Here is a 16,168-nt window from a genome sequence, read left to right on the forward strand (position 1 = left end):
GCAGAGTCTAAGCAGTAACCAGGTCTTCTCCAGAGCCTCTGATGGTGAGGATGTTGTGCCACTGGTTACTGTCAGGTTGTGGTTCTTGGGCACACCAGGATGGGCAAAACGCGGTACCAAATTACAAAGCAGAAGAATAGTCAAGGAAAGCCTGGGTCAAAGCAGGCAGCAAGCAAGAAAGGTCAGGTCACACGCAAGGGGTCAATTGCCAGTGATCCAGGAGACAGACACCACTGACACAGGGGCCACTACACTACGGACACAGGGAACACAGGAGACACTGGAAGCAACAGGAGGCACAGGTGACACATGAATATCCACAGACAGAGAGGAACACTGGAACAGCACAGGGAAGTTGTCTGGGAACCAGCAGACTGGACAACTAGGGGTTATCGCAGGAGCTGGACAGAGGAAACACTGATTTACGCACCAGGTGTACAGGAACTAGCTCAAGAGAACTAGGGGCTCGGCACAAGGGAGACACTTTGCACGAACACTAAGTGCAGTGTGTGAGCTAGCTAAATAGCCAGGGCTGGTTAAGAGGCTATTTTCTGATTGGACAGTTGATTGGATGGAATTGATAAAGCTTGGAAAAAGAGGCACGCCCAGCGACGGAACTGCCCGCATGCGCAGGAGAGAGACATCTGTGCTTTAGTGAGTGAGAGGAGGAGGTTAGTGTGACAGAAAGCTTCTCATTATTTTTTAGGCAATTTAACATCCATTTTTTTTTATCATTTTAACACCCAGAGTTAATAAAGGCATAAAAAATTCCAAACTTATAAAACAAGCTGCAGCTTTAATTGATGCTGATTCTTACTCTTTCCAGACTTTTTGGAACAGACATCTTGCACTGGAATCCCAATACTAATTACTTTATAGGTATACTCCCACACTCTCCTACTCCATGATCTGAACCTGTTAGGATCTCTAAATAAACACCCATCACTTAGAACTTTTTCAATTCAGTCTCTACCCTCCCTTGAGGAAACTATACAGCGAAATGGCATTGGAAAAAAGGGACGACCTAATGCTTTGAATAAAGTATTCTGAGAATAAATTGCACCACATTCAATATATGATCCATTCTTCACTCATATTCACATGATGATTGTTAGCCCAGTAGAGCTTTGTCTAGTTTAGGATTCTAAAACATTTCAACAGTAAAAAAAAAATTAAGTTGCCATAAAAAGCCATTGCTTTTCTTTTTTGCTCCTATTTTTTTATATACTATTTAATTTACACATCAAACAATACCTTCCAGCTTAAAAAAATATATCCGATATCCAGCACACCATTCCGTTAGCTTGTAAATTAAGTACCCAGGCAGCAGAAGTGACCAACGACTTCCTCTCCATATCTTCCTCATCTTAGCTAAATTATACATTTATATTAAATATTATGTAAAGAATATAAAACGAATAGAAAAGAATCAGGTGGGCTATTTATATAGTGGTGAATGTGACATTCACCAAACATGGTGAATCTACTAGGTCCACATATTTTCAATGGAGAATCAGGCATCAGACTCCTTGTAGCCCTTAGCTATACCTTGGAATGTATTTGGCATGAGTCAAATGGTTCCAAACATTTTTTCTATGAGTTCCTGAGGCCCTGTTGCCTACCAATTATCAGCTCGCTGTGGGCTTTCTTGGCTTTCCTTGGGATTGGAAATATTCTCTTACCTTTAATTTGTAAGACAACCTTACCCTTTATTAGACCCGAACTTACCTAATTCTTCCATTACTGTCCAGTCACAGGTTGGGGGACAAAACCTGTTCATGTTATCTAGCTGCAACAGAGTAAGGGCAGGGGCAGGTAAAACAGCTCCCATAAATGTGTTTCATTCATGCTTTTACCTTAGCTGTTTGCCTGGATTTCAGCTTTAACTGTTAGCATGCCATCTGCTCTGTAAAATGTCAAATATTTGGTAGGTGGGTGAGTATTTTGCACATAACCCGTATATTTCCAACAAGTAACAGGTGTTCACAGTCACCTTCCTAGAACACCCGGTAAAATCATGGAGTCAGTAATGCCATTACTCAGTTTAATAAGAGCCTAGGGACAGGTGCAGAGGAGAGATTTTCAGCAGGAGCATTGCAGTATTTTTCCCCCCTAGCAGATAGAAATAGTTGGCAAGCTTTATTATTCATAAGTCTGTGTTCGTGTCTGCAGAGAATGACAGCATTTGGAGTAACAAAGATGTATCCAGTAAAACAGCTGCTGTTATTTTTTGGTCCATACTTCTTGCAATAACCAAATATGTAATACTAAGAGAATATTTTGCTTGTTATGATAATTGCATACAGTTATGGTAATATTTTAAAACAGTTTGCAATAACACACTGAAGGAATATTAATGTCTTTAAATGTAAATGTGATGTTACAGTACTAGATAGTTACTGTAAAACTGAATTACCAATATTCCTTTTTATCAAAGATTTCAGTCAGGTGTATGTTGATTTACAATGCCAATGGACCTAGGGCAGTATGGAACTCTTTATAGCATTGTTTCTCAACCATTAAAATATAGGGGGACCCTTGAAATAACATTCAGGGAACCCCTGCTATGATTAATATATCCACAGGTCACAGTACATTAGCTTGGTGATCACTGAGAATAATACCTCTTACACTGCTGGCCAATAGGAAGAATGTCACCCTTGCAGGTGGCCAAAGGTCAGCCAGGATCAATCAGCAGCCACTGGAAGGACCCTAGGGTTCCAAAGGACCTTGAGTGAGAAATACTTTTCTATATCTAAAACAGTGTTTTTCAACCAGGGTTCCTCCAGAAGCAGCTTAAGGTTCCTTGAGCAATGAGAGATTTGTGATTCTCAGGCCAGTTACCACTGATACCAATGATCTTTTTTTACCCATCTGTAATGGTGATATTCTTCCCATTGGATAGTGGTGTAATAAGACACATTCTTCCTACTTACCACCAGACTAATGTACTGTGAATTTAGTAATTAAAGTAGAGGATCCTTGAAGACGTGAAAAATATAAAAAATATATAATAAACTATATAAAAGGGTTTCCCATGTTTAGAAGGTTGAGAAACACTAGTCTAAAAAATCAGGAACAAAAAAAGATTTCTTTTGTATCCCTAACTAAAGCAGGGCCTAAACTGTACCCTAATGCCCCAACCTGAACCCTAACACATTATCTAACTCCAAACATTGATCCTAGGGGGTCCTTTTAGATTTGCAGCTGCACAGTAAATGTCTGACGTACAACCAGAAAGGGCAAACGCCATGGGCAACAAAATTCTGTAGTCGCAGTCCAGACCACAACCGCTGCAACCAAACACTTGTTGCATTTGTCAACTAAAAAGCAATCTGGCACAGCCGTGTGCAAAAAATAAAAAAGTATTCCAACCACTCCCATTTAATAAAACAGGAGAGGTTGGGGCTGCGGTTGATCTGGAATTAGCCCAATTCAACCTACATTTTACATTTACCCATTTAAATTATTATTATTTAGTTTAGAAAGAGGTGTCAGGACCACTGTTTGGTCGTTATCACTGTTTGTGGCCACATTAGGATAATTTGTTTTAATTGTCCAGGTTATTAATGTCAGTAGGTAAAATGTAAAAATTTGAATTGCCACCAAAAGAGGACATCATCCATTGGAAACATGGAAGAGATTATTTTATTTTCTGTTGAGCCTACAGCACTCTAAACTTTCCTGACTTAAAAAAGGAAGGATGGGGGGGGCAGCAATTGTACCTTTAATGGATACATTTAGGTAACTTCTCATTCTGATGTTTTGGCTTCAACTCCTTCTGAGTACCTATGCAGAAATAATGTTTACTAATTTTCCTTTGCTGCATCCTTGTTCCAGGCCAGTAACTGAGACATAATAAAATTAGGCATGGTCCGGCAACTAACATTTTCCAAAGCTGGTCAGCAGTGGCCACCTACTTTTTAAACCTAGTGCTTACTTCTATGCCCTAATTTGACCCTAAGGAGCCCTATAGTGACCAAAGGCCATCAAAGCTTACATGTTCCAGACCAAATGTAGCAGTGTGATATATGAATGAGCCAGTGCCATGAGCCAGAGCCATGACTATATTGTGAGTTTTCATTTGCCTGGAGTAATAATTCATCTGCAAAAAAAGCCAAAAGAGAATATACAGTAATTTACTATTTCATGCAGCATACTGAGCAGAAATCATACTTTTAATGTTAAGGGAAGGTATGGGATGATATTCTCTATGTTACACTATGCAAGAATCACATAACACTTCCATCTAGTGGCAAAACTAATTTATCTAATAATCACAACGTATAAGAATGTTTTTGTACCTATGTCTGTATAAAACAGCATGCTAACAAAATAATGCTGTAATCGATCTGAATTCATTGAAAGGTGGATTTGATCCCCTTCTAATCTACATGTAACCTACTTCAAGCGGATTCTGAACACCCATAGACTTGTTGTTGTTTTCACCTCTAATGTTCTTTTTTGTTTTACCTTTATTTCTCTTTTTAAAGAAATCTTTTTTTGACGTGTCATCTTTTTAAGATCTTACCAGTTGCCAAATTGGAGCTTTATACATAAAGTATAGATACAGGCCAATATCAGAAATTAAAAGGGCAAGTGTGAAGATAATAAAAGAACCAGTAAAATTATAAAATAAAGGTCCCTAACTCCACTACTTACTATAGCCAGTTACAGCCTGATTTTGATATAAAAAATTGTTGAACCATACCATATAAATCGTTTACCAATGTACTTTTCAATGGGTAGGCAGGTTCTCCAAAACACAATCTTCTAGGCAGTGTTGACATGTATGCTGATCTATTTATAAAGCTGTAATACCTATGCTTATGCTTAATATTTATTACCGTGGGTTTTTTGGCATGATTCAACAACCCTAGCTATAAGGATCATGAAATTTAAAAAATTTTATTTGTAAGTAAAGGAATATATAAGTGGCAGAATTAAATAATAGATTTTGGACCATCTTTTCCCCCTCCTAATACAATAGGGGATTACCCTGATTTGCTTTTTTTCCTCTGCACTCTCACATATTGTAAGGAACATCTACTTTTGTGCTCATTATCAGCAAATAAACACTTCAGCACAAGCACTGTGGCTCATTAGTAAGTGGGCTTATGAGCTGCTTCATGCAGCAGTTTGGGCATGTTTTTCTTTAGCTACAGTAAAAAAATATATCATACAAGTACACATTTTAAAACTAAAATACATAAAAAACCAATATGTCCTAAAAGTCCAGCATAACTATATTTGTTACACTATGGATGGTTTAAAGCGAGTGATCGGATTGTCATATAAGCTATATTTTTACTAGATGAATCAGAAATGTTGCTCAGTGTTCTAGCTACCCCTCTCTCTCTCTCTCTGTTTGCTTTTTAGACAATCACTCAATGGATTGTCACAGCTCTCGAATAATGCACGACACAGAAAAAGACGATAACAATAACGATGAATACGATAATTATGATGAACTTGTAGCCAAGTCGTTGTTAAATCTTGGCAAAATAGCAGAGGATGCAGCATACAGAGCCAGGACAGAATCTGAAATGAACAGCAATACATCTAATAGCATGGAGGATGACAGTGACAAGAATGAGAACGTGGGACGAAAGACGGAACTTAGTTTAGACTTGGACAGTGATGTTGTTAGGGAAACTGTGGATTCCCTCAAACTGCTGGCACAAGGACACGGTGTAGTGCTTTCCGATAACCTCAATGATAGGAATTATGTTGACAATTCATCCCAGGAAGACTCCAGGAATATGAACTATTTGACGTTAGGAAAGCCTATGAATAATGGACATGCAGAGAAAATGGTGGAGGAGAGTGATGAGGAGGTGTGCCTGAGCAGTTTAGAATGCTTACGAAACCAATGTTTTGACCTTGCACGGAAACTTAGCGAAACTAATTCCCATGATAGAATTCAACAGCAAAATATGCCCAGAGCAGAGGAAGACTATTCAGACCGAATACCGGACAGGAATTACTCTGATATGATGAACTTGATGAGACTCGAAGAACAATTGAGTCCTAGATCAAGAACTTTTTCTAGCTGTGCAAAAGAGGACGAGTGCAATGAAAGAGATGATGACACTACCTCCATCACCTCAGACAGGTCAGAAGAAGTCTTTGATATGACAAAGGGTAATCTGACACTGCTAGAAAAAGCCATAGCCCTGGAAAGTGAGAGAGCAAAGGCAATGAGGGACAAAATGGCCATGGAAGCTGGGAGGAGAGACATGAGAGCTTGCGACGATCCAACCATGAGGCACCACCTCTCAGGGGAGGACAGAAGGCCAAAGTCCAATGACTGCCATGTCAAAAAGCCATGTTATACTAAAGGTAATATTTTTGCATACATTTCTTAAGCATAGTGGTGTTTTTATATTACCATACCAGCTTAATAATCATTTATTTTGTCCATTTCACAACAATGCTATTTCAAGGAAGGGCAAAGTTCAATGCTTTGCACTCCAAAACATTGGAGAAAGCAACATTTTAGTAATGGTTACAGATGTCAAATGGGAAGAAAAACTGTACTGAATTAACATCCAAGGCCCAAGGGCCTTTGTGCTCCTATGCTGAGGAATTGGACATTTTTTTTAGACTTCTGTTTTCACACCATGCCAACCAGTGGTGAGCTGTGGGACGATAAAGCCAGGAATGCACAAGGTGAGACATAAAACTGTAGTTAGAAAATATATGAAGACATGCTTTTTTAAAAAAATTTACACTAAATCACCAAATTGCATTCGCTAGGGCTTAGTTTTAGTCTTACTCTAACATCATCTAAAAGACAATTTTTTTAGTGAGCACATTATTTAAATGCTTACCCTAAGTTTGCATGTACATGTTCAATTTTTGACACTGGAAACAATCCTTCTTGATCATTTCTAGTGACAAAGGAGAGACAGATGAACTAACAAGCATTGTACACACAGCGCCGTTCTGTTCTATGGAGAGGGGAGGAGGGAGGACAAGTGAGCTATTCTCTCCTCTCTTCACTTGTGTTGCAGTTGTTTATCATCATCGCTCATAGATCTGTCAGGACAGATTCCATTAACAACCGCAGGTGACATCTGTACACGTCAGATTCCTGTCTGAGACGAGGCCCACTGTTTGCATTGGGCAATATTCATCTCACGTGTGTACATAGCCTAAGTCAGAGGCAGGCAGACTCCGTCCTTTAGGCCAAATATGGCCTAGCCGGTAGTTTGTTCCAGCCTATCGTCCCCTTGCTGATCCGGACTAACCCTGGATGGCAACCCACGGCGGAGCCAGAACAAACTACCAGAGCAAGAGCCACCGAAGCTCCAGAGCCGCATGCGCATGCCTCCGTGTTGTGGCTTTCTTCCCTATTCCCTACCGTGCCTGGCATTAACACTTCGGCCGCCGAGGTAAATAGGGAACATTCCCTCTCCTCTGTATGCAAGAAGAGGGATTTCCCTTCAGGGGGCATTCCTGGTGGGGGGTGGAGCCATTAGGCCGGGACTTGAGAGAGAGTCCGGCCTGGTGTGCTCCTGCCTACCCCTGAAATGGCCTAGTGGCCAAAAAAGTTTGCTGACCTCTGGCCCAAGTTTTTAATATTTTGACATGTTTACATGTTTGTGCTTTGATATTTTTTTACTGTATTAAATAGGTAGTGCATCAGTTTTAATGAGTTGGCCACATTAAAGACTTACGTTGTAAGAAGGAGCAGTGGAGTATATTAATTTTGAAGAATAAAAGCACAGCCCATGTATGTATTGAGCTGCCCACCATCTAGGGAGAGGATACACTTTCATCATTGAAGCTAGGTAATCCAGCAAACATGGAATGGATCTGCTCCAGGATTCAAAACATTTGCTAGCATAAAGAATAAATCCATTCCAGGAGATTTCTGGATCACCCAGCTTCGCTGATGAAAGTGTATCCTCTCCAGTCTTGGAGATCAGGCCCTTTATATCAAACTGCTTTAAGTAATTTTAGGTAAACACGAAAAGTTATATGTTTTTCATACCAGTAATAAAATCTAAGAATGACAATTGATTTTGTTTCTTTTATTATCAGTTTATTCACATCAATCATTAGAGCCAAAAAAAAAGCTTTCATTTACCCAAACGAAAATTCCAGTTTTTTTTAACAAGAAGTGAAGTAAGAAAGCAAAATTGAGGTGTTTTTAACATGCGTGATAGGATTTCTTTTGGCTTTTAGGGTTAGAGGAGTGCTTTTCATCTTTTTCTGGGCCTTTTTGTATCCAAAAGTTCCTTATTAGCCTCACTATGAAAACACAAATAAAGAAAATACAAACTTTTATTCTAAAATTACAATTATTAGTAGTTTTTATTTTTTTAAGCAAATCTTTATAAAAGCTAAAACTTTCAGTTTCACTTGGTAAGCTACTAAGTTTTGCTGATTGGCTGAGTCTTGATATGTATTTGAGGATTTGCTGTTCTAGGGTCTTTTTGTGGTGTGTTCAGAGCAATCCAACCTGTTAAATAAAGCAACCCTGGATGTCAAAGCCAAGTCCCTTGCCTATATTAAAGATACACATTGTTTGCATTTTTAACATTCAACAAAACTTAATGGAAATCTTCTGGAACGCTCAAACGTGTAGCCATTTTGTAACATGGTAGACAGCTTTGAGAATATGATATGATTCTCAAAATGGCTGCAAAATTTGTAAGTCATGAGGCAACTTTAAAGATATTTTGGAAAGAATTAAGATGTTCATTACATTCATATGTAGTCATGCTGGCTAATGATAGATAATTGATGAATTACAATAATCAGCTTTTTATATTTATTGCTGAGAGTTTATAATGAGCCTTGATGTAGTGTGCAGCAAAGGAGAAATGCTTGCCCAATTCAAGTGTCTTGCTGTGTGTGAGGTACATGAATGTAGTGTCTCTAAATCACTTGCAACAATATGCAATTAATTCCTCTTAGATTAATTGACGATCCCATTAGCCCCTTTGAATGAGATATTTTCAGAGTCTGGAAGAACAATTGATACAGTCAGCAATTTAATTATAGAAAAACTTTTTTTCTTCCCTGGCGATGAACTGAAGGAAAACACTTTCTAACCATGTTTAATCTTTTTTTTTAACTGTAAATAAGCTAAGTTTACTTGCCCAGTGCACAATGTGCGAGCAATGTGTGGACCACAAGCTTGTGTAATGACCCTTTTACTAGAGGGCATATTAACATTTTTCTTTATTGATTAAACAAATCTAAGATTCCCTACCATTTTTTCAGACAAAACCATTACCATTCCTAACATTTTAAAAATCTAAAAATTGGAATCCTTTTCAAACCCAGCCTTTATTGACAAGCTTCATTCTTTCCTGGACTAGTCTATTATATTGTGAACAGTTTTATGTAATATTTTCAACAATATATTTTTACCAGTATGCACCCTGTATCACTTGTAAGATGGCTATTAGCTTCTTGTCTCACCAATATAATATAAGTTACTAAACCTATTTAACACAATATGTAAACAGGTATTCACTGTGAGTTCTGGGTACAAGGCAATATGATCTCTTCTCACTGATAAGTTAGCATTTAATTTCAAAGTTTACTGCATTGTTAGCTATGTGTATACTACTACTACCATTTTTGCCTTCAAGTGCTTTCTTAGCAAAGCCAAGCAAAAGTATTCTAGATATCTAAAGGACTTTATGGTACCTTTTGTGGCAGGAACCCGATATTTGGTTTTGATCACTAAAAGCAAGTTTTAAGTGAGTTTAAGTGTGGTTCAAGCTCGATGAACCTCTATGCCTAACCTGATCCATAGACTAACCCTCAATCAAAACGCACTTAATAATGAACTAGCCTTTCTCAACCTTTTTATCTTTGGGGAATGCCTACAATCATTTTCAGGTCCAAGAAAACCCTGCTAAAACCTATTTATTGGAGGTCAGTGGGAAATAAACCTTATTTATTGATGAGCAGTGCAAAGAATTGCCTTCTTATAGGGGGAGGCTAGAATTCCACGTATTAATGACTTCAACCAAAAAACACAACGTTAAAGTCATGTAGCTGGCTCAATCAAGTGGTGTTAGCCCCAGAACTCTGCAGGCATTATTTGAAGGGAGGTCAATCAGCCACAGTTCATAGAACCCCTAGCAACTTCTGGAATTATGGAATCCTAGTTGAGAATGGCTGTACTCAACTGTAATGTAACACCATATTAATATGTAGCATGGCCGCTAACTCCTAACCTTTACCAACTGGGCTTACATTTGAACCCTTAAAGTAGAAGTAATATTACAGATAGAGACAGGCAATATTTCTTCTCCAATAATGCGTCTTGCCTACCTGATGGCTCCAGGGAACTAATAAAAAGGCTGAGCTGCGCATGATTGGCTTATATTTGGTTTCCAGGATGCTCGGCAGATCTGAATGAATTCTTACGTGCCTGCTTGTGAGTTACATCAAGATGGTCGACAATTGCAAGGGGCAAGACGAAAGAAGATGGTAGTGCCCTACATGTACAGCTTGTCTGTATATAAATGTAGATGAAAATCATTTATATACAGAATAATATGCTGACAAGTATTACCCCTGAAATGCATGCTTCACTTTAGCAAAATAATTTAAAAAAAAGAATATAAGAGAACTGCCTTCCCATTAGAATATCCAGCATGTAAAGTACTTTATCTTTTTAAATAAACATATGTATAATACACATTTATACATTTAAACTCATCTTTTTTTAATTAACCCTACAATTAACCTCATCTAAAAGCAAAACCCCTATCTCTTGTATATACAATCCAAAGATTATTGCTTGTAAAGAATGTTCTTAACTGCCACCCAAAATTATCACAAATGATCGTTTCAGGCGTTAGTCCTGTGTACAAAGTAAAAATTAACACTATTATAAATTTATGATGCACATATACTTAGTGATGCATTGCTTAACTCAACTCTAGCCATAATAAAAAGGGTCTAGTCAACTGCATGTTGTGTTTTCCCTGCATTTAATCTTTCCATTTCGGACTAATGCCTTGTTCTGCATTGTGTCTCTGTGTGGATGTGACCATCTGGATAGAGACATTCCTCATGTCTGAGCCTCCATCATGGACAGCACTGATCAGCACAGTAGCAACAATATCTCATCTCACTCCAGGTTTGCTGAGACCAGACAGTAAAGCCTCAGATCGTATACTCTACATACATATCTATTGGACCAGGGGTGTCAAACTCTGGCTCGAAGGCCAAATTTGCCCCCCCCCCCCAAAAAGCCAATTTTTGGCCCCCAAATGAATTCTAAATATGAATCGTAGCTGGCCCACTGCTGCATTGAAATAGCGCCGATACTACAATTCCCGGCATCACTCACGTCTATAGACCAGCGGCCTCTCTGTCTATGCGTGGCTCCACATTGGACTGTTTTATAGACACACAGATTTGTAGTAGCGGTGCTATTTCTCTAATATAGGCTTGTTCCAGATTGAATGTGATGCAAAACCTTTTTTGTTTCCATATGAAAAGGTTTTATATCTAATGAGAAGGAAAACTTCCTAAATTTTTTCAATTTACTTCAAGTTTGGCCCTCGACTTTGTCTAAGTTTTTAATTTTGTCCCTCAGTGTATTTGAGTTTGACACCCCTGTATTAGACTGTAGGGCAACTTTTCTTAACTTTTTAAAACATGAAATGAAACATGAAACTCTTGAAATTACTTTCAGGCCTTTAGGGTTCCCATAATTACTAAATCCACAACTCACAATACAATAATGTGGTGGTTAACCGGAAGAATGACACGTACAGTGCTGAACATTTCGAAGAATGCCACTGTTACAGATAGGTCAGTTTAACACATACCAATGATCTTCTTGGCTCATTGCTCAAGTAACCACTAGCAACCAATGGAGAAACCCTAGGGGTCCACAGAAACCTGGTTGAGAAATACAGGCTGACATTCAAAATCCAGCAACCTCCAGACCTGAGGAATGTCGTATTTTTTAAAATTCCAGATTTTTTTTTTTTTTTTACTTACCTCCCACACAGCCCAATCTTCCTCTTGCACCACCCATGGACATCTGACATAGTTCCAGGGAGCAGGCAGCAGGGACGTCTCAGCATGTATTTAGTTTAGCAATCAAGACCTAACAGCTGTTTTTGCAGAACAGCGCCATGAAAACATTAGTGACTAAACAGTGTACTGCAGTCCCTGTATTCTAAATGCGATCCGAAATTCATGCCGGGAAACTGAAGGATCCAGATTATCGATGGCTGGATTTCCCATTGTCAACCTGTACTATTTTTAAGGAAAATATATTTTTAGGTATATATTTTTTAGGTTTTTAGGTAATTTATAGAAAATTCTCTATAACACAGCAGAGTTTTGCTTTTTGAGTTTAGGCACAATTCAGGGGTGTGAAGAGATCCAGCCACTTATGTGCTTATTGGAAATCTTGTGAAACATGCTACATATATCTGCCATGGGAGTGACATTTGGAACATCTGCCATGGGCTATTCTTCTTGGCCACTGTACCCCCCTCCCCCTATTTCATACTCTTTATACAAGTAAATGTTCTAGAAGGAATTTTGAAGAGAAAATCCCAATGTGTTTGCCCATATCTCAAGAAACCTTGTAATGAAAGAGAGATGAGCTTTGCAAGTTTGTGAAAGTGAAGAAAGGGACGTGGTGGTTGTATCCAGGAAATTATAGGCAGCTGTGATATAAAGCAGAACACCGAATGTAGAATAGCTTATATCAAAAGACTCTTTCCTCTAAAAAAACTTATACTTTATGCAAAACATTTTTACAAACCTAACCTCCTTGGGTCTGTCATGGCAATCTGTGTATATTATGGGAGGTAGGACCTTCCAATATTCACTAAGTCTTTCATTACTTCAAGAAGGGTTCTGACTAATTCTTTACAACCTTCCTCCTCTCCAGCATATTTTCTGCGAAATGCCAGGAGGTCATCAATAATATTTCTGCATTTTCACACTGTTACAACCATTGCTATCATTAGTCATCAATGTAGACATGTTTACAAAAGTTCTAACAGCATCATGATTTATCAGATTTGCATCAATAGAAAGGTAACGATGGAGGAAATGTGCCCCGATAGAGTTGTATACAGATGGATAATGATGTAAGATAGGGACAGTGACTACACATTAATTATCCCTTGATGGCGAGGTAGTGGCAATGATTTGAGATGCAAGTCATGATGTGTCCTAGGTGAGGATCGATAGCAATTTCTTTCTTAAATGCAATTCACTTGTTCCCTTCCTTGCTGGGAGAGCAGTACTGAGTGTAATTCAATAGTGTCAAGAATAGTAAAGGCAAATGTATCATAAAAAGAATATTTTGTATTCTGTTCTACAGATTGTCTTACGGTGAGGGTAGTATAATCACTTATTGTAATACAACCAATATGATGAAGAGGTTATTGTAACTGAAATACAGAATCAATTAACCCTAAATATAGGCCAAAAGTTTATGAACACCGTATCACAAATATTGTAAGTTTGGGAACCCAAAACCACAAGCATCAATGTATTAATATATGTATTAAAATATGACCCCCTTTCCTATTGTCCTTAACAACCCCCAGATTTTTAGGAAGGCTCTTCTCAGAATTTTGAAGGCTGTCTGTGGGACTTAGTGAAATTGCAGCCAAAAGAGAATTTGTAAAGCTGGGTTAATATTGTTGAACAAGATAACTTGCTGTTTAACTTCATCCAAAAAGGTGTACAGAGTTGTACAGAGTATACAGTAGAGTTAAGGTCAAGGCTTGGGGTTACAGGTCTGGTTTTGTGCAAAGGGGCATAGTCATACTGAAATAGAAAAGAGCCTTTCCCAAAGAATTGATGTAAGGTTAGAACAAAACACTTGAAATACACAAGATATCCTTGTCTGATGTAGCAATACTTAACAGTGCCCTTCGCAAGAAACACCTGAACCCCATATATAGGTAGATGTCTAAATGCTTTTGTCTATCTAGGTAAAGTAGCTCAGGTGTCTACACACATTTGGAGAATATATATATATATATATATATATATATATATATATATATATATATAAAGTTCCTCAGCTTTGTGTTTTTAGCAGTACACTGGCTTTGGGACTCCAGAGGTAGGACAAATAAATGGAACTTTTCAAGCCACTTATACTGTGGGTGGAACAATAAACTTATATTGAGTAAATAAAAAGGAAACTTTATGTGTTTTCAGAATCTAACAGCTGGAGTTGTTTTGAAGGTTGAAGGTACAAAAATAACCCTTAGCAAAATATATTGTAAACTATAAGAAAACAAACCACAGCGTTATAATGGAATGATATTGTAAATAACTGTATTGATTACCTGTAGGTAGTTCTTATGATTCGGCTGTAACATAAAAGCCAATAATTTTTAAAATCTTGAAAAGTTAGTGGAGATCACAATAAAATCAATAAACATAAAAAACAACAATCCTTTAGTAATTAATAAATTAATCATTCATATGCAATAGTCCGTTTAAACAGTCACTATATTAGTCTATATAGTAATAAAGAGCTGCTGTAAAATAATTCTCACAGTGATGTATGTATGCAGGTAATTATACTCTGCTCCCCCCTGACCTTTAACGGGGCAATAGGGGTTGAGTTGAAGACCTCATGTATTGTTGGGTTCCACCAACGGGAATTCATTTCGACATAAAGCTGTTCCCATAACGTGATGTTTCTTTTCTTTTTATAAAGTGCTCTTCCCTCTCAAACAAAAAAAGATATAAGAAGCAACTGAATCATTAAATCTACTGATATCCAATAAAGAATTGTTTACACCCAATGTAGAAATCTTTTGATCAGAATTAGTGGGGGAAAAATGGGACTTGCGCACAGGTGTAAGTAACAAAAAAGGACTTTTTTGCAATTATGTTTGCATTTACAATGTACCTATTTTATATATATATATATATATATATATAAAATAGGTTATGAAAATTTGGTGCAGTGGCTATAGGATCAAATCTTTAGCCCCTAGGCCATGCCATAATAACATTTTACTACCTATATATATTCTGTAAATTCTTTACAGTGTATTGCCCATCATCTCAATACCTATATTTACATCAGTTACACACCCAAACCCACTGTAGAAATTGTTAAAAAAAAATCCAGCACTTGCTAAAGTAAAGGTCTAAACAAAGAAGAATGTTTTTTAAATGTAGTATTGCAAAATGTGTTTATCCTAACAGGTCGATAAAATGTTGTAGAGAAAAAGGAAAGTATTTTTAATGAGCCCAGTCTTGGTGCAGGTGTCCTTGTGCTTTTATGCAGTATGTGCAGAAAGCCAAGTCTTTGTACCTACACAGAATGAAGAGAGTGCAGCATGAAAGGAACTGTGAAATTTAACACTTCTGTTTTTTTTATATTTTATTTTTTTATTATCAGCAAGACTGATGAGACTAGGCTCCAAGCCGGCAGGGGAGCCATGCATTGTAATGAACCACTTCCCACTCACATGTCTGAATTACTGTGCCTTGTCTGAGATGAATACAAATTGCTCCAAATTCTCGTTGGTCAGTGATTTTTATATGAACTCATGGAGAGGAGTTATTAATTATAATAATATCCCCCCTCCCCCCTCAAATGGATTGACTTTCCATCATCTTTCTTAAAACTGAATCTTTATTAATAAAACAGGAACAGAATAGATTGTTGCAATCATGTTTGTAAGTAGAGATGAGCAAATCAATTCTCTAAGTTTTCAGGTTTTAAGCTGGATTTGACTTGGCTGGTGGATTAAGTTAATATCAATTGTTCACTGAATGTTGAATCTTTTTTTTATCCTCCTCTGCCAAGTTCTGCACCACAGATAAAGCAGTTGTTCCTCTGACTGTAGGGTCATTGGTGTCCAGGTCCTCCATTATGCTGATGCTAAGTCCTATGTCCATTACCGAGGTGCCTCATAAGAGCTGTAAGTTCTTCAAAAAATGACTACCCCCCTAAAAAAAACTGCAGCAAGGGCAAACAGCTACCAGGCTTTTTGGTGCCATACTCCTTCCAAATATTAGTGTGGTCATCAAGAAGTTTTGACTTTTCATCAAGTTGCTCCACTGTCCTTAGCATGTTAAAAGCAGCACATCAGCTAAATAAAAAGAAGCACTATTTCATGTTAGCCACTTTATTTAAAAAAAATAAAAATAAATAAATAACCCAAAAGGCATCTTCTTG

The 16,168-nt window shown here is 37.7% G+C and overlaps 1 protein-coding gene across 11 annotated transcripts in view; it reads left to right on the forward strand.

The window, feature by feature from the left end:
* MYT1L (myelin transcription factor 1 like) overlaps nt 1–16,168 on the forward strand; it is a 293,552-nt gene that overhangs the window by 223,811 nt on the left and 53,573 nt on the right. For 10 of the 11 annotated variants that reach the window (XM_072407580.1, XM_072407581.1, XM_072407573.1 and 7 more), the window contains one exon: nt 5,380–6,342. The exons of the other annotated variant lie outside the window; for it this stretch is intronic. In XM_072407580.1, the coding sequence (XP_072263681.1) occupies nt 5,380–6,342 (963 nt within the window). The remainder of the gene's footprint in view (nt 1–5,379; nt 6,343–16,168) is intronic. 11 annotated transcript variants of the gene reach the window in all.

The sequence above is a fragment of the Pyxicephalus adspersus genome, chromosome 4 (genome assembly GCF_032062135.1).
Source record: "Pyxicephalus adspersus chromosome 4, UCB_Pads_2.0, whole genome shotgun sequence".
NCBI classification, from domain to species: Eukaryota; Metazoa; Chordata; class Amphibia; order Anura; family Pyxicephalidae; genus Pyxicephalus; species Pyxicephalus adspersus.